The sequence below is a fragment of the Podarcis tiliguerta genome, assembly GCF_965153285.1.
Source record: "Podarcis tiliguerta genome assembly, chromosome: 3".
Lineage (NCBI taxonomy): Eukaryota > Metazoa > Chordata > Lepidosauria > Squamata > Lacertidae > Podarcis > Podarcis tiliguerta.
In genome coordinates, this window is record NC_139536.1 from 90,752,138 (window position 1) to 90,771,232 (window position 19,095).

The following is a 19,095-nucleotide window of genomic DNA, read 5'->3' on the forward strand; positions in this document are numbered from 1 at the left end:
GCGACTTTTCTGCTCACCTTCGCGGCGGCGCGCAGGAGGGCGATTGGCCGCGCCGCGCTGTGGGGCGGGGCACGGGCTCGGGCAGCGCGCGCCGATTGGCTGAGCTGCAGGCGAGCGCGGGCCTAGCAGCGGGAGAGGTTCGCTTTGTGCCAACGCCCTTTTAGCAGCAGCAGCGGCGGGAGCAGCAGCAGCAGCAGCGCTGGTTCTGTGGCTGGAGACGGGAGCGGTTTTCTCTCGCTCTTTCTCTCTCCCCCCCTCCCTCCTCTCCTCCTCCTCCTCCTCCTCCTCCCCACCTTCTTGATCCAGCCCCGGAGCGGAGCGAGCGCAGTCGACCCAGCAGGCGCCCGCCGGCCCGGCCTAGCGCCTCAGCGGACCCAGGTGAGAGGGCGACGGCGGCGGCCTTGGCGGCGAGGCGAGGCGCGCTTCCCGCTTCTCCCCTCCCTCCCTCCCTGGCTGCGCGCCTTCCCTTGCCTAATCCCTGCCGCGTCGTCCATTTTGTGGAGGCGGCGCGGAGCTCCCGGAGTCGTCGTCGTCGTCCCCTCCGCCGCCGCCTCCGCCATTTCGTACCGGCCCTGCAGAGCCAGCCCCGGCATTTCCTGAGGGACGGCGGGAAAGGAGACGGGCGGGAGCGCGGCTGAGGGCAGGGCAGGCGAGGCTGGGTGGCTGCCACCCGTGCCTCACTCGCTCCCTCCTCCGCCTGCGGGGACAAAGGCAGCGCGGAGCCGCCGCCGCCTTTTCCCTTTGCCTCCGTGGGAGGGGGAAGGGGAGGAATCGGTCGTTCTCTCGCTTCTCTCCCCCCCCCCCCCACATCACCTTTTTATTATCCAGGAAAATCGGCGGCTTTTTATCTCTCCCCCACCAAAAGCTTCGACACTCCTTTCTCCTTCCTTTTTGTTACTTTGCACATCGTCCTCCTCCAACGCCAAGCGAATCGCCCCGGGCTTCTCCGCCTCTGCACTCTTCTCTTCCATCTTCCTTCCCACACCAGTCCCGCCTGCCAGGCATTGCTTAGCGATCTGCCCCTGAGAAGAGTTGCTCGTCCTCTTCTTCTCCCACTGCACCTTGTGTGCCTTTTCTCTCTCTGCTCCTTTTTTTCCTCCTCCCCTTACCCGCCATTCACAAGTCCAGGTTGTAGGTCACCTACGGCGCCACTTCCATTCTCCTCTTCTTAGCCTGCTTTCTTACAAACACTGCATGGGGTTTGTGGGTGGGTGGTTTTAGGACGTAACGTTTGGATTCTCTCTCCCCCCTCCCTTGACAGGAATCTTTTTTGTGTCTTGGGTCTTTAAAAAATCACAGACCAGTCTCTAGTGCCCAACTCCAGCATCATACACCTTGGATCTGTATGCTACACTATTCCTGACCGCCATTTCCAAAGGCCTGGCATCTCCTGTCCACAAGGTGCTGGAAATCTCTTAGGTAGGGAGGGCCTAATACCTGTTCTGGACATGAGTGCTTCTTCCACTTATGTTATCTCCACAGGCCCTGTTAGTGTTCCCTGGTTGACAGAAATGTTTTGGGAATGGTACATTTTTTTGTCAGCTTGGTTTGAATTGAGGCTTTTAGTGACTGTTTCTCAATGGCCTTTGTTTAAGTTGCTCTGTCTCTTGTGGTTTGGATTTCCTAAATCTATAGGAGCTTTTTGTATGGCTGGTAACTCTATTCCTTAGGAGTACTGTACAGGTTTCAGAATATTTGTCTCTTCCTGTTCCAGGTTTTGAGGTGCCTTCTGACTTTGTGAAAGGCCCTGCTGTTCCTTTCCCCCTACTAAATCAGTTGCCTTGCTGCTTATACCATTGCTGGCCAACATGGAAAAGACCGAGATGATTCAGAAAGCCAAGCTGGCTGAGCAGGCGGAGCGTTATGATGATATGGCTACCTGCATGAAGGCAGTGACAGAGCAAGGTGCTGAATTATCCAATGAAGAACGCAATCTTCTCTCTGTGGCGTACAAGAATGTGGTTGGGGGAAGACGCTCTGCTTGGCGAGTGATCTCTAGCATTGAGCAGAAAACTGACGGAAATGACAAGAAGATGCAGCTTGTCAAGGACTACCGAGAGAAAGTGGAGTCTGAACTTAAGTCCATCTGCACCACAGTTCTGGTGAGTTTGTTAAGCATACTTCACCTTATTATTTATTGCTGACTTGCTGAGTTGAAGCCTGAGGCCTAGGAGTGGGATGAATTGCATTGTGTGAGATGTAGATTTAAAATGTAAGATGTTGAATTTAAATACAATATTTTGCCATACCTTGCCAGGAACAGTGAATGTACGTAAACAAACGTTGACTAAAGTGAATTTACTGCAAAAGTGGGTTTCCACTGACAGTTACTTGGAAAATGTGAGAATGAGGATTGAACTGTAAAAGCTGCTTTATCTGTAATCAGTAGCAATGCAATCTCATAATGCCTTGTATTTAAAAGTCTGTATTTGATGAACTAAATAGACTGAAAAAGCTACATATTGGTTCCCCTGGGGTCATATCTATTGCTTTGTTTGTTGAAATATAGAAGCTAGTATATGCTAAATCTTAAATTCATTGAGTAGAGGATATTCATGGAACATAGTTGGAATAAATCTCTGCCTCTAATAGTTTCACTTGCATTGCTCTTGCCTGTTTCTTATTTCTATGGGTTCTGGCAGTAGTTTCATATTACCTACTGCAAGTGATGAAGAGCTAGCACAAGGTTATGAAGAAGAAAACACAGGTTGTCTGTTTCATAAATATGTCCAAAGCAACAGGCAATACTCTTTAGGAATTTGTATTTGGTCTTAGATTCTTTAAGTAGCTATTTTGTTTTTAATAAAGCATGGTAAGTTGACATGCCAAAGCTAGAGTACAGTTTTTAATTGACCCACCAGAGTCTTCTGTGTTGCTGATAACTGTAGTAGTAATACTTGCTTTCTCTAAACTCACCTTTTTGTTGTTACAAATCTGCAGTCATTTGATACATTTATTTAAAATAATTTATATATATATATCTGCAGGTAGGCTAGGATAATTAGAATTTGTTTGAAGCTTTTCTTCATTTACTTAATGCCACCTAAATTTTGATTTGGATTGGGTTAAGGAGGTTGGCAACCAGTGAAGAACAAATGTCCTCTGGTGATTTGTTTCTGTCTGCAAAAAAAGTGTTTCTCTGATCCTTAGGGCACCATCTCAACTCCTAGTGCATATTTATTTTGTAGGAAACATATACATGTTTGCTTCTGACATTTAATTCCTTGCACCAAAGGGGGCCTTTTTGAGTCTGTAAAATAAAAGACAGCATTGTATACTATGCAGCAAAGCACTTTTGAAGTTATGGGGAGTTTAAAAATGAGGGTCTATTCAATGAAAAGTAAAAAATCTCATTAGGCAAGCCCAAGCCCTTGGGTGTGTCTAAAGTAGCTCTTTGGATCCTAGCCACTGTCCTTAGTCATCTCTATTGCATACCAGCAGTACAGAAATGCCTTTTGATTTCAAGCTTTCTGGTCGAATATATGGTTATTTGGGGTGGGGTAAAGTGACAATGATTCTAATCTTAAAAAAAAAACCCACCTCACTGTTTTTGGTTATTTTTAACACAATTATTTTGTTACAAATGTAGACATTTATATTGGTGTTTCCTTTTGAACCCTGTGCATCCTACTCCATATAAAATTGTTATACTTGAATTGTCAATATTTTCCTAAATATGTAGTAGTGCAGGAAGTATTCTAAATTTTGTTGGCTCAAGGTCTATCTCTACTCTAAACTTCTCTTGAGCAGTGAACTGTTGGAAAGCTGTATAAACTAATGATATGTAACAAATAAATTTTGACAAATTGGTTGATACTTGGAAAACACAAGAAAAATCAGTAAGCAGTCATTTGTTACACATCTTAGAACTGAAGATTGAAACTGATTATAATGGAACAGATTGTGTGTCAATAGGACTTGCTGATTGGAAGGTCGGCGGTTCGAATCCCCGCAACGGGGTGAGCTCCGGTTGCTTGGTCCCTGCTCCTGCCAACCTAGCAGTTCAAAAGCATGTCAAAGTGCAAGTAGATAAATAGGTACCGCTCCGGCGGGAAGGTAAATGGCGTTTCTGTGCGCTGCTCTGGTTTTGCCAGAAGCGGCTTAGGCATGCTGGTCACATGACCCGGAAGCTGTGCGCCGGCTCCCTCGGCCAGTAAAGCGAGATGAGCATCACAACCCCAGAGTTGTCCTTGACTGGACCCTTTATTTTTAGCAGTTCATTAAATGCTTAGTCATGTTTAGGGACCTTCAAAAACTAGTTTAATACTGCCTTCAGTTTGCTAGCAATATGTATAGTTGTTGCTAGATTCATAAAAATGTATATATGTTTACCCAGAGGTACATAGAAAGCATGCTAAGTCATTGTTAATCAGCATAGTGACTTTCCCTAGTGAGAAACTGAACATACTTTAAGCAGTTGAGATGACTCATGCCCATTAAATGCTGTGTTAAAACTAATTACGCAGGTGTTTGTAGGTACAGTTGCATTTTCCAACGTTACTGGACATGATTAGTTGGTCGTTTGAGCACCATGAAGTGGTGGGGAACTTAAGGCCCCAGGCCTGAATGTGGTACTCCAGGACTCATATTTGACCGTGGGAGCCCCCACCCCTTGGTCCAGGCCACACTCATCACTCTTTCCCTGTCTCTTCCTTGAGTACTTTTCTCTGGCTGGAGTGTCATTGAATTAATAATGTCTTGCTTGTCTTGATGAAGGTTGGGGAGAGGTCTGTGTCTGTCTAAAACTTTTAACTGACTGGTGTGTAGCTTACTGTACAAAGTGGCCCCACCCACCCCTGACATGTGGCCCTTAGAAGCTTCCCCATGAGGAAATATGACCCTTTTGCTGAAAAAAGGTTCTTTGCCCCTGCACCAAAATCAATGTTCATGTTCTGAAAACTAAAGTTTAGTGCAAGGACATCTTTCCTGGGAGTCTTCTGCTCACGTGCATTTTTTTCTCTCTGAGCTTTTAGATAAGGCTGCTTGCGGCAAACTATCTTAAAACATTTTTCCAAGCAGGCACGAAGACAGGAAAGTACTCCATTTGCAGAAGTGAACTGTGTATATGCCCCTGTTTCATGACTAGTAGCTGCAGACTGCAGTCCTCAGTTGGGCATGTACTGTGGAATTTAGGCAGGTAAGTAGAAATGGTCTGTTAAAGAGTAGACAGGAAAAGGAAAGCAGACAGCTGCTTCATATTTTAGCTAGGTGGATTTTACAAAGTTAAGAAGATACTATGTCTTGGTAACTAAGGGAATTCATTCCAACCAAGGTTGGGCACTTTTAAGTGATTATTGTGAGAGAATTGAGCATGCCCGTAGGTGAAATCTGTGCAGCTTAAAATGTTCTGCTTTATATTTCATATTTAACAATCACATTTTGTTGATCATATCTATTCAATAGTTTTGCTAGTCTTCTAAGTTCTGTGCTGAAATGTCAATAGCAAAACATATTGACAATCTACCAGAAAACCAGAGATTCCAAACAAAGTCTTATTGGTGGGAGAATTGAGTTCATATATTTTGCAGAACAACATGCTGTCAGTTTCCATTCAAATGAGCAATGCTAAAAAGGGTAGCCGCACTTGTGAATAGCTTGGATTCTTCTATCTTTTTTTACATAAAATCTGGGTACAGTGGAACCTCTAGTTATGTACGGTCCTCCTTATGAATGCTTCAGGTAACAAGCTCCATTAACCCAGCAGTAGATGCTCCTTGTTGCGAACTTTGCCCTGGGATGCAAGCGGAAGTCGTGCGGCAGTGCGAGGCCCCATCAGCGAAAGTGTGCCTCATGTTAAGAACAGTTTCAGGTTAAGAACGGACCTCCGGAATGAATTTAGTTCATAACTGGAGGTACCACTGTACTTGAATATCATAAGCTTTTTAAGTCAGGTTCCGCAATGCATTCAACAAGCAGGAATGCCTAGTATCTATGTACCATTTTCAGATGTCGGAGACTAATGTAGTAACAGTTATTTTAATTGAATTAGGATATTTATGGAATAAAAGGATGTTCCCAGGCCTGTTGGTTAAAACTGAACACTGATAAATTGTATTTCTGAGAATCAGTGAGGGCTTAAATATACCAGTGCTTTTTAATTTTTAATATGGTTACTTCATTAAGAAACCTTCAATATCTCACCTTTTCACTGTTGTAGCAGTCCTTATGATGTCATACAACGACATAAAACAACAGAATAAATGATTACTGAATAAACCAATTTAATTGTGTATGTTCATCTCCTCATAACATGAATTCTCTAGGTGATACGCAACAATTTTAAGTATGCAGAAATATAGTTTAATATAATAAAACACACAAGTATAGCAGTAGAAACAGCTTAAAACTAGGGATCAGTATTGGGCCATTGCTACTAATGTATTGTTGGAGTCGGTTAAAAATAGTTTAGAAATAAATCTATGCAGTGTGCGCACAGAGGTTCTGATTAGGAAAGGAATTTTGATGTAAGCTAGTATTGTAATGAACTGAAATGCTATGACAGATTTAAACAGCCTTATGCTAACCATTTTGTGATAGGTGGAAAAGTGAGAGAATGCCTTGCTGATTTTACTAAATAAAATTAGTTTTGTCTCGTGACCTTCAACAGCTATTTGGAGGTTTAAGCCTTGGTGCATGAGTAGAACACTGCATGTGCCCCTTAAGACCATTGCCATTATTGATAGGTTGGCTATCTCCTTTTAAAAAAAAACAAACCTGTATTAGTGTCCTAGTTAGAGCTTGGTGTTACAGTTTAGTAATTAAGAAATGATCAATTTGCATGCGTTAGTAAAAGGCACAAATCACTCCCTGGTAACAGAGAAGACTGTCAACCACTGGATAGATTACCACTGAGACTGAATGCAGGATCGTAACATACTTCAGTACTTGTTTTTTACTTACCATCCAAATCAAGAAGCTTAATGCTAAGAACCAGAGTAGAATTCTGAATGCCAAAAGCATTCTTCATAGCTGAATTAAAGTGCAACACACTATTATTTCTTCTCCAACCTCTCCAAAGTGTTTTTTGTGGATTTCTGCAGTGGGGACCTATTAGTTCATTAAACAAACGTGTAAAAGATGTACATCTGCTACATCAGAAAACATAGCAAAGTAGTTTACAACAATAAAAAGGTGGAAACCATACAATGAAAGCATTAAAACATATCTCACAATATCTTTCAACATGATAATAATTTATTATATAGGGTTGCATGTAGACATGCTGAGGTCAGAAGTATCCAAGAAGTTGGGAGTAGCAGTAAGTAATTGGATTGTGCAGGGGGGGATACTTCAAAATTCACTTGAAATATAATTGTATTAACAATTTTGAAATATATAGTATGGCAGTAGTATCATGTGTGCTTCAGATCCACAGGTGAGCCAAAAATGCCGCAGAATGCAGTAACGGGCAGAATTTGACTTCTTTCAAAGAAAAGTAGTTTCTAGTTCTTATGGCTGAATATATGTTTAAGATATGATTGTGTAAGCTATGATTGCTGAAATTTCAGGTGCCGTAGATTTACTTGATAAATCCCACACCAGGCATCATAACAAGTGATCTTGTTCCTTGCTTAAACAGTTGGCCAAGTGCAGAATATTAAGTTGTGTTAAGAGTGCACATGTGGCCCTGATTAGTTAAACTTAAGGTGTGTTCCTAAGCATATTTGCTTGGAAACAAGTTCCATTTAAATGGACTTCTTTTCAAGTGAGAGTATTTGAGATTCAGCTTCGTATCTCTACTGCTGGAGCACTTAATGTTTGAGGTTGGTTCAGTTTCGCAAGCTGATTCATCTTTGCAATCTGATTCATCAGGGGCTTGAGAGTTTCTCACAGGGATGATTCATGTCATGTGTTTTTGGAGCAATTAAATATGTGCTGGTACTAATTTAGTATATTCTAGCTTACAGTAGAGAAGGGAGTTGACTATGCACACCTCTCACAGTACGGTATTAGTGTTTTATTTTTATTATTAAGTTTGTATACCATTTATCAGACCACAGGGCAGTTCACAACATAAAAATACAAAACGAAAGCACAAAAGACATAATAAAGCAAAACCAAACCAATAACATGCCCCCCAGCAAGGACATTCTATGGCCTCTTAATGTCAGTCAACCGAAAAGGTATGCTTATAGAGAAACATTTTTGCAACAGAGAGCCACTGTAGAAAAGGCCCATTCTTGAGTTGTCACATGCTTCAGCTGAAATAAACTTTGCTACTTGTTGAGGATTCAAAGAGAAAGTGAGGAGTAGATTAGAGCAGGAAGTATATTACAATAAACCATAGTCCATAAAATTGACTAGTTGATTTTACATGCAGAAAAGAGTTGACCCTAGCTATTAATTGCTACTATAGGCTTACTGTACTTGAGGTTAACATTTGGCATTTTCCAGACTAGCTGTCTTTACCATCTCCTGCTGACATTTAGCCCTTGTTACCTGTCTGTGTCATGTATGTTTGATTAACCCACACTTTCCGCACAAAAGTGTTAGATGTTGCATCTGGTTAGACAACAACGAGACATTGATTATAAATCAGAGGGGTAAGTATGGAATTGGAATAACTATGCATATATCTTCTGTGGATGTAGCTCCATCACCCAAAGCTGGAGCAAACATTTGGTATAGACTGAGTTGTCACTTCCCTTTTAGATTGATGGGCTGAGTAGACTACTAGACAGTATAGGCCAGTCTGAACTCTAAACCTGTCTCCAGGTAGGGCTGGGCAAACTCTTGTCTGAAACCCCAGAGAGCTGTTGACAGTGTAGACAATACTGAGCCTGGTCTGATTCAGTGTAAGGCTGTATTCTATGCTCTTAGCTCTGTGAGGGAGTGTAAATTACATTTCCCAGAATTCTTTTTTAAAGAGAAGGGCAATAGCTCAGTGGCAGAGTGTCTGCTGTGTATTCAGTAGGCCCCAGGTTCCTTTCTTGGCATCTCCATGTTGGGTTGGGAAAGACTTCTGCCTGAAATCCTGAACGGTGGCTGCCAGTCAGTTTAGACAATGCTGAGCTAGATGGACCCAATGATCTGACTTGGTATTATGCAATTTTCTTTGTTCCTGTGAAATGTGTTATTACAGGATATACAGTATTAAATGGCATCTTCGTCATTTAAAAACAAAATGAGTTGAAAAACCACCTGAATTTCATTAGGTGACTTGGGGTGATAACCAAGGAGCACAGTCTTTAGCAGAAAGGCACTATTAGTCATTTTGCAAGTGCATAAATTTGACTATAAGTTATAATTGCTAAAATAACAATTATAGTAGCTCTGCATGTAGAACTTGGGTCTAACCTCTTTGCAAAAAGCCCCATCCATGTTGGTACAGCTGGGCTAAAATGGCAGGCTGTAGGCTATACTGAGTGAGACTCCTTCCTCTTTTGCCTGAACAAATGGTTTATGCTATATTATTACCAGACAACATCTTGCTGTGTGCTTTCTTTCTTTAGTCAAACCATTCAGATAAAGTAGTGAAGAATACATTCTGAAAGAAAGATATGGTGTGTCTTTAATTCTAATAAATATATGAACTGTAGAACAGAAGATTTATTAACAGTAGATTGCATTTAATGATACTGGTACTATATATTTGCATAGAAAAGCAGGCATTGAATGCAAACAATATTTTCAAAACTTTAATCTAAACATCAAAGGGAAAGATGACTGTATTGAGAAATAAAATTGCTCTCTACTTTCTGAAGCTTAAAGCATCTTTGTGCAGCTCTTCAGAAACTCAGAGCAGCTTAAGAGTCCGAAGACGTTACCTCTTCTTAGGCTTACTTTCTAAAAGGCATGAGACAAAATGAAGAGACAGGGAGGGCGGAAAGCAGACTCAAGCCCCCTAGTTCTTTGTTCTTCCAGCTGGAATGGAAGCAGTTCATGGAGGGGAGGAGCTAAAAGTTACTAGTCTCAACAGAGCTGATAACAGTGTCTGCTTCCATTCTCCCTCTGCTGTAGCATGATAATACTAGTCTCTTGGCAGTTAACAGTGGAACTTAATGACATTTTAGAGCAATTCCATTTAAGAGGGGAGAGTTTATTCCCTGCTTTTGTCCGATTCCTTGAAAGCTTTGATACATATTCAAAATCAAAACATTTTGTACATAGGGTGTGAGTCATTTAATAATGAGTCCTGTCAGCCCTGTACAAGGACTTCTGCTCTCCTCCCCTGTGCATCCCTGAAATTAACTCTCTCTGTGTGTCAGGAGCACCCCTAGAACAGCATGTGGGGGGCAAGAGCATCTGGTAAGCTGAAATGCTTGTGCTGATGGAATGATCAGAAGAGTGCAACACTGAATTTCTCCCTTAGCGGCAAATTAAGCATGGGATGAAAATACCATGTTGCTAGCAAATGTTTGACATGGGTGTTTTGTAGGGAAAATGGGTCTTCTATTTCAAGTTTTCTCTAGACTCCAGGACTATCTTGCTGGTCACACTTCTGGCTGGAAGAAATACGTGTGTGTTCTTTCAAGTTAGTTTCAAAATATATCTCTACTTCAGGTTCTTTTAACTTGCCTAGGTGTGTCTAGTTCTGACCATGCTGCTTCGTTACCCAACATGTTGATTAGCCTAAAAATTGGCTGTCCAGTGACAGAAGTCTGATTCCAAAGAAGGTTCACAAACTTTAGTAGCTGCAGAGGATGTTAACCAGAACTTTAGCATGACTATTTAAGACTTTTTCTTGTAGACATACAAGGCTAATAGCCAAAGGTTCCAATTGGCTGTTCTTTCTCATAATTGGATAGGGTGTGCATACAGTTGGACTGTGGGTGACTTGTCAGGGCTTCAGACATCAACTTACTATTTACTAATCAAAAGCAGAAGTGACTTTAAATCTGCTAAAACAGCTGAATTAGATTGTTCTCCACTGTGAGGAAATAGAAAGCAGCTTAGTGGGAAGGGGGAGCAGGGAGAGAGCGACTGTGTGATGTATCATAGTGGTCCTTTATGTAGGGGTGGCTTTAGCCAAGGTTTATGCTGCAGCTATAATTTAAATGCATATTGTTGGCAAAAAATAGTTAATTGAATCTGTATATTCCAATTCAAAAAACCCTCATTAAACAGATCTGTGACTTAATCAGCAGAGTTTTTTTAGCATGGCACATAAGGCAATAATTTCTATTTGAAAAATAAACCATTTGAACATTGAACTATTTGAACCATATTGAATATGGCTTGTGCAGTAAGACGATTGGCTGAAGCTGCTAAATACTTAAAAAGTAATCGTGGAGTGTCTGGATGGAATCATTACTTTGGGCAACTGTCACAGGTAGATCTCCTGGTATAAGACAATCAAATGAACTGTGGCTGTGTTGGTGGCAGTGGTTTGCTGCAAAGGTGATGGGTGTAGCTTTTATATTCAGTGCAGGACTTAGTGTGCTTTAAAAAGCTATTGCTTCAATTTCTAATGCAACACGGGTATTTATTTTGAGAAGGAATTAATCAAAAGTGGAAACAGTGGAAAAATAACGAGGAATAGTTCTACGCCCCCCCCCAAATCACACTCCCTATACTTTATTTATAAAACCTGTTTTTCTTGCGAGCTGTTGATTATGAATTTTTCTTTGGTAAGCAGCCTCTTATGTCAGAAAGTGATGTATCTCATAGTGAAATAATGGGTTAATGGGCATATGTCCACAATTCCTAAATGTTTGCTTCATACCTGACTCAGTTTTTAGTCCAAAAAGTAAATCTAATTTTGGTTACAACACTTCAATCCTTCATTTGTGTTGCCCATCTTGAAAGACAGTCTCAGGGGACAAACAGTGCCACTTCTTAAATTGAAACACCATTTCTCTTGCTACAGGGTCTTTGTCTACTTAGTGCATAATATATCAAAATGGCATTTTAGCAATCATGCGTATTGTGTCTGAACACACATCTGTGGTAGTATTTATGGAAAACAATATTACTTTCCCTTTCCCTTACTATTGAAATTACTTAAAATTCTCCCCCCCTCCTCTTTCGTTAGGAGTTGCTGGACAAGTACTTAATAGCTAATGCAACTAATCCAGAGAGCAAGGTGTTCTATCTGAAGATGAAGGGAGACTACTTTCGATACCTGGCGGAGGTTGCCAGCGGAGATGACAGAAAACGTGAGTACCATATTAATTTAAGCCTCTGCTTTACAGTAAAGGTATATCTAGTCTTATAAATAATAGTTACATGTTGTGTGTGAAGATAATGTTAAGAACCTGCTAGTTTGTCTCATAATCCCTTTTGCCTTGCTTTTTCTTAACAGAAACAATAGAAAATTCACAGGCGGCTTATCAGGAGGCATTTGACATCAGCAAGAAAGAGATGCAACCCACACATCCAATTCGTTTAGGCTTAGCGCTTAACTTTTCTGTATTTTACTATGAGATCCTCAACAACCCAGAGCTGGCTTGCACATTGGCAAAGACAGTAAGTTGACTTTGGGCGTGTGTGGGAAAGTTAGTTTGAATAAGGGAGCAGGACTCCTTAACCACATTTGCTTATCTTCTTGGATACTGAAATTGTATATATGGGTGTGTTCACTTTACCTATTCTTCATTCAGGGGACTGCTAGTATGATCTTGCTTCTACTTCCTCCTTGTGGCATTCTGTCACCTGATAGAGCATGCAGAATAATTTTAACAGTGAAAGCTATGAACAGGCACATCATTGATGGCTGGTCTTAAAACATTTTTGTTTTGAGAGACTAATGTTATTGTCTCACAAGGGTTTCATTTCTAGGCCCACTTTGGGAAATAAGCACCTTTGGTCCTACTATGACTAGTCCTACTAGAACATGAGCTGAGTGAACATAATTTAGGTTTGATTTAAAGTGGCATCATTACAATATTTCCCCATATTGCATTATTGTTCTCCAAAGGAAAGCCTACATCCATGTATACTCCTCTGAAGAGTTGAATGTTTGAACACAACCACAGATGTATAACCCCAAGTTAAATACCAGCCCACAGAAAACCTAAATTGCCGTACATTAAACTTGTAGCAGGAAATGTTCACTGAGTACTAACTTCTCTTGCTTCTGAAATGTCTTCCAGAATAGGCTTTGTACAATGACTATGCTGATAACCAAATCTTGTTTATCCTATATCAAAGCAATTTATGTAAAAAAGAAACAGCCAAAATGTCTGAAGGAATACCTCATCTGATGGCTTGTTTTTAAAACATATCTGCTTTGGGGGGTTCTTTTGCCTAAAGCGTAAGAATAATCTGAATGTCTTTCCTAGGCTTTTGATGAAGCCATTGCAGAACTTGATACGCTGAATGAAGACTCTTACAAAGACAGCACTCTCATCATGCAGTTGCTTAGAGACAACCTCACAGTAAGATGTGCCTGGTCTTTCTACAGTCATTGTGCTTAGACTTTGGGTTCCCAAATAGTGTCAGCTAGGTTTTTGGAGTAGTACTCCTGCTGCATTTATTAAAAGTGAGTTGTGAGCTAGGGTTGGGATGGATGTAAAACTGAGAATATCTCACTTCTGATAATACTGCTTGCTTCTAAAAATATTGCTCATTACTAGATTGGAGATTGTACATCTAGGCTTGATAGACTTAACAGATATATTTAGAAATATAATAAGGTGCAAGTAAAATTACTGCTTTTCATGTAGTTTACCAGATGAAGCAGGTCACTGATTTTACTTTTGTGCCAGGCTGCTATTGAGAATGGTGTTGCAGGTGAACCATACCTGATTATGGCTGTTCTTCTTTCCAGTTATGGACATCAGACAGCGCAGGAGAAGAATGTGATGCTGCAGAAGGTGCAGAAAACTAAACTGCATATGGAGTGTCATTCCCCTTCTCAAGAAACCTTTTTACACGTCTCATTCCTTATAGCTCCACTTGGATTTCCTATAGCAAAGAGAAGCCATCCATGTGTATGGAAATCAATTTATAGTCTTTTCACACTGCAGCTTTGGGAAAACTCCATTCCTTGATTTGTGTTTTGTCCTGGCCTTCCTGGTGTGCGTTTACTGCTGTAGAAAAGTATTAATACTGGCTTAATTTCCATATAAACATAAGTAACTTCCAAACACTTATGTAGCGGACTAAAGTTTCTGGTATTTAAAAAGAAATCTGAACCAGTTCCTGCAAGCAACTGTGGTGGGGTTTTTTCTTTTGGTTTCTTTTTTGGTATTACAGTGATGAAATGAAAATGTAGTTAATGCAACTAAAGAGTGTTCAACACAGTTCAATTCTCCACATTCCCTTTTTATTCTGCAGGGGTTTCTTGGTGATTTGACTTTCCCGTGCTACTGTGTATTCGTTTCTGTAGGATCTGGGGTGTCTTGGGCCAAATGGGAAGCATGTCAGAGTGGCTTCCTATATGTGTGTACAGCAGGAGCTACTGAGTGTTTTAAATACAGGGATTCTTCTTACTCTTCAGTTGCTGCTGTTCAACTGCTATCCCCTCCCAATAAAATTTCACTTACACTCCTGCCTTTGTAGTTCTGGTATTCACTTGATTATGTACTAGAAGCAGCATGTTACTGCCAGAATACAGGGAGTGCCTTTTTGGCAGACTAAATTGCATGTCATTTCTTAACACTGGAATGGGGGCGGGGGGAAGAGGTCATATGTCCGAGTATAAAACTTTTCCATGCAGATTTGTGCACATGTATGAAGGTGTCAAGTTCGTCCAGTGATTGTTCCTTAGATAGATGGACCACTATTGTGTGTTGCTAATCATTGATTGTAGTCCCAAAAAAGCCTTGTGAAAATGTTAATGCCCTATGTAACAAAATAACATTAAATAAAATTACATTTTATAAACCACTAAACTGTTGCGCTTTGTAACATTTGCATGCAGCTTCGTCTAAGAATAAATCCCATCTAAACTGTTTTACTATGCTGTAACCGAACAGTTTTCAAACCTGTAATGCTTGCATCGTGTGTGTGTGCGTTTGTGGGCGTGTGTGCACTTCTTTGATGCATTGCATGAAGTAAGATGATCTGCATTCACTAAAGTTTTTAACATATAGCATGCATTCTCTTACATATGTATAGTGCATTGCAATGCTACTGTTACAAGAGGTATTCATACAGGTAAATTGAAGCATTCTGAAAATACTACCTGCTTTAACAGGGGCCTCCTACCTAGAGCCACATTTAATTAGCTTTAGGAATGCTCCAGCAACAGACCAATCACCTGGACCCTAAATAGAAGCATTTCTAAAAGTAGCTTTTAAAAGACAAACATACTGTGGCGTAAAAAAGGCAGAACTCAGGTCATGGGGGAAATGCTTATCCCAAAACTATTCCGCATGCACTTGCATTTGGTGTGCTGGACCATTTACCACATAGTTTTGCCATGCTGGTTGTGCAGCTGATTGGACCTTCTTGTGCTAGTCGCTCAATTTTATTTATTAAGACTGCTAATCGGTCACCTTGCAAATACACTCAAGGTGGTGAACATATGTAATTTAAACCTGTAAGAACAAAACTGCATTGAACCAAACAGCTGGGTGAGCCAAAGCTAAAACTACAAATACATAGTCCTTACTGCCTTTCAAAGGTAAATTGGGAGGACTTGGGGGGGGGGGGGAGCTTATTCCATTGAGGGAAAATACCCTGGTTTTCTATGCCTGCTCTTAAACTTCTGGACGATGGTACTCAAAGCAGAGCCTGATCTGAGCACCACAGCTTGCATTGTGAACAATCTAAGAAGCGGTCCTCTCCATGTTAATGTGGGATCAGGTTGTGAAAGGTTCTAAATGCATGCAATATTTACACAGGCAAATATCCTGTGTCCTGTATATTGTTTGTTTTGGGACCAAAACCTCACTGCAACTCTCTTCAGCTTTTGTTACCTATGTTCTTTAACACCCTTTGACATCTCAATCAGGTGCCAGTATTCTAAAGACAAGTATTTTCAGAAAAGGAATACTTGCAACATTCCCCTTCTTTCCCATATTCTGTCTAGTTGCTTCACTTGGGTTTCCAGTTGGGCAATTTTGCTTTGGTAGGCAGGCTACAAATAATTTATTATTTATACCCTGCCTATATGGCTGGGTTTACTGGGTGGCTTACAGTATATATAAAAACATGGTAAAACATCAAACATTAAAAACTTCCCAATGCAGGGCTGCGGTCAGATGTTTTCTAAAATTAGGGAGTTCTTTATCTCAACATCTGAAGGGTCTTTCACAGGGAGGGTGCCACTACTGAGAGAAGGCCCTCTGCAGATTAATGGCAGATTAATCACAAAGCGTGGTTCCCATGTTAAGGTATTACAGTGGTAGGGTTGCCCTAGGAGAGCCACAAATTAATGGAGCTTGGGAATGGTTAAACAAAGGTTTAGAAATTACATGCATGAAACGGTAAACTTACTGAGAATCTATAATTGGTGACTTCACACCTCCATAGTGGGCCGAATGTCTATAGCATATGCTGGAGTCACTAATGTGTGCTGCTGTACACAGGGAAATTGTGCCACCACTTTTAAGTGTACACCCTGGTGACTGCTACAGTGTATAACAGCATGTGAAGTTTAGCATATTGGTGGAGTCCACATATTTGGTGTCATTGATGATGGCTATGACAAGCGTGGGGATGAGGAAGCTTTGTCAAGTTTTGTGGCATAAATACTCCATTACTAAGTGGCATGTATTGTAGAAAATGGGAATAATGATGTGATCCTGTACATGCTTGCTTAATAAAGTAGGTGGTGCTTGGGGGTTGGCTCCTGTTAACAGTATACACTGAATCTTCTCAGTAGTTAAACAAATGAGTCATTTGCTCATTTTCCGTCACCACTTCCTTTGAATACCTTTGAATTGTCATTAATGGTGAAGCAAAACTGCTTCCAAAGAAAAGGTTGCTTTTCACTTCCCCATCTTCTGTGTCAGGTTTTCCAAATCTTGCCCCTCCAGGACTAGTAACCCAGACCTTACTGGACCACACTTGGTGGCTTACCCCTGTGCTGCGGCTTCTGAATTGGATGAGAACCTACAAGCAGCAACCTTGACCATGACCTGTGCTTAGAATCTTAAGTTTATAAACCTAATTTAGGAGTAGAGTGCCCTCTTTATAAACCTAATTTAGGAGTAGAGTAGCACACCACATCCTTAAGAAAATTAGATGGCAGCAAGAATGTAAACTTGTGGCAGTTGTGAAGCTGTTATGCCTAAAAGGCTAGGAATGTTACGTGATCAAGGTAGAAATCTCTAGAAGTTCCCAATTTATAACGGGAACAGTGAAGTGAACCTCTTTGATCATTCTGTGACAGCCAGCAGGTGGCGCTGTGGATTTTTACCAAAACAGATTTGATGGAAATGCAAGTTTCTGTGCCAAAAGCCAAAGTGGAGAATAACCTTGAGGCCTGTGTTCTAGGTAAAAGGTAAAGGTAAAGGGATCCCTGACCATTAGCTCCAGTCGTGACTGACTCTGGGGTTGCGGCGCTCATCTCGCTTTATTGGCCGAGGGAGCCAGCGTACAGCTTCCGGATCATGTGGCCAGCATGACTAAGCCGCTTCTGGCGAACCAGAGCAGCGCATGGAAACGCCGTTTACCTTCCCACCAGAGCGGTACCTGGTACCTATTTACTTGCACTTTGACATGCTTTCAATCTGCTAAGTTGGCAGGAGCAGGGACCGAGCAACGGGAGCTCACCCCGTCACAGGGATTTGAACCACCGACCTTCTGATTGGCAAGTCCTAGGCTCTGTGGTTTAACCCACAGCGTCACCCGCATCCCGTGTTCTAGGTAGCCCATTCTAATTTAAAGGAAAGGGCAGCCACTAGAGCCGAGGATCTAGTGCACTGTTAGTAATGAAGACAAAAAGCTGTTCAAAATGATTACACCAGTTTCACAAGGTGAAGTGTTCAACCTGGAATTTGAGGAACAGTCATAACTCCTGGCTCTTCCGAATGCTGAAATGTATCTATGATTGGGCAGGAGAAGTTATCATTTCTATCAACAGCTATAACTTAGTGACCCTTCCAAGAATAATTGACAACAGGAAAGAGCCGATGACTAATTGGAAGAGCTTCACTACTATTTTTTGCGAGTTCTGTTAATAATGAAGTGGGAAAAGTTGTGGCATTGTCTATATTTAGAATTAGAAGGGCAGAAAGAACACAGTTCTTAGGAAATTATGCCTCTACCTGGTTACTCCCATCCCCAATATATTTATCACACTCCTGATCTTATTCCTACAGTAACAATTTTATTTGCTTGCTTCCAACCATATGTAATTACTTGCCATTTTATATTAATTCTGGCCTAGTAACTCTTCATGCTATGCATGAAAAGGTCTCTCATACCTTTCTTGCTGAGGAAGGAAATGTAACTTGGGAACATGTGTAAGCAAAATATCCTGTGTGCATAATTTTTCATTTAAGAAGGCATATGGAACAAAAAGAGTGACAGAACAAAAATGTAACAAAGCTTTCCACGTTTCATAGATGCTGCTATAGGTCTCACAAGTGGTCTGGAATGGGTAAGGGATGCTTTTTTATCTGAATGACTTGGGTGGCTGCCTGTGCAGAAATGGCAATGAGTAATGGGTAGAAAAGGAGGAGGTGCTAATTGGGAGAGGGAAGAAGGAAACGGTATTATCACTAGTCCCATCCTAGTTTCCCACACTCTGCTAGCCACATGGGGGGGGGGGGATCTAAAATAGGACAGTATTTATCCACCCATTAGGAGGGGCTGCGCATGGACAAAACTGGATGGCATATCTTTAAATGCTTGTTCCCAATCCTACATTTGCCTGGATGAAGAAAACAATGGAAGATTTACACCTTCATAACAAAAGTATTTTTCCACCCACCCGTCCAGATGGGGGTGGAACTTGAAAAGTCCCTGGGATATGGAAAAAGTTACACCACCTCCTTGCAGACTGCCCTCTGGGTTTTTGTTTTTTTTCTGCCTCAACATCTTGTTTTTCAGTCATGGGGAAAAAACTCATGACTTAACCTAGCGTTCTTGAATAAGTCTACCTTCCTGGAGAGACCCTGTCTCTTATTAATGGGAATAGCAATAATTCACACACAGAAAAGCATCCCTCTATTCCTCCCTTTCCTTTAGAAGAAAATGTCCAAGGTGGCTAAGAATATGAACATACAATGAAGAAAGCATTATCACGAGTCCATTTAA

General features: G+C 41.2%; 1 protein-coding gene across 1 annotated transcript; it reads left to right on the top strand.

The window, feature by feature from the left end:
• The first annotated feature begins 24 nt into the window (after positions 1-24).
• YWHAQ (tyrosine 3-monooxygenase/tryptophan 5-monooxygenase activation protein theta) lies at positions 25-14,777 on the top strand. The gene is made up of 6 exons (XM_083431833.1): positions 25-378; positions 1,715-2,102; positions 11,975-12,098; positions 12,245-12,408; positions 13,224-13,319; positions 13,712-14,777. The coding sequence occupies exons 2-6, from the start codon at positions 1,809-1,811 to the stop codon at positions 13,769-13,771; spliced, it is 738 nt and encodes a 245-aa protein (XP_083287959.1). The 5' UTR covers positions 25-378; positions 1,715-1,808; the 3' UTR covers positions 13,772-14,777.
• Positions 14,778-19,095: the final 4,318 nt, after the last annotated feature.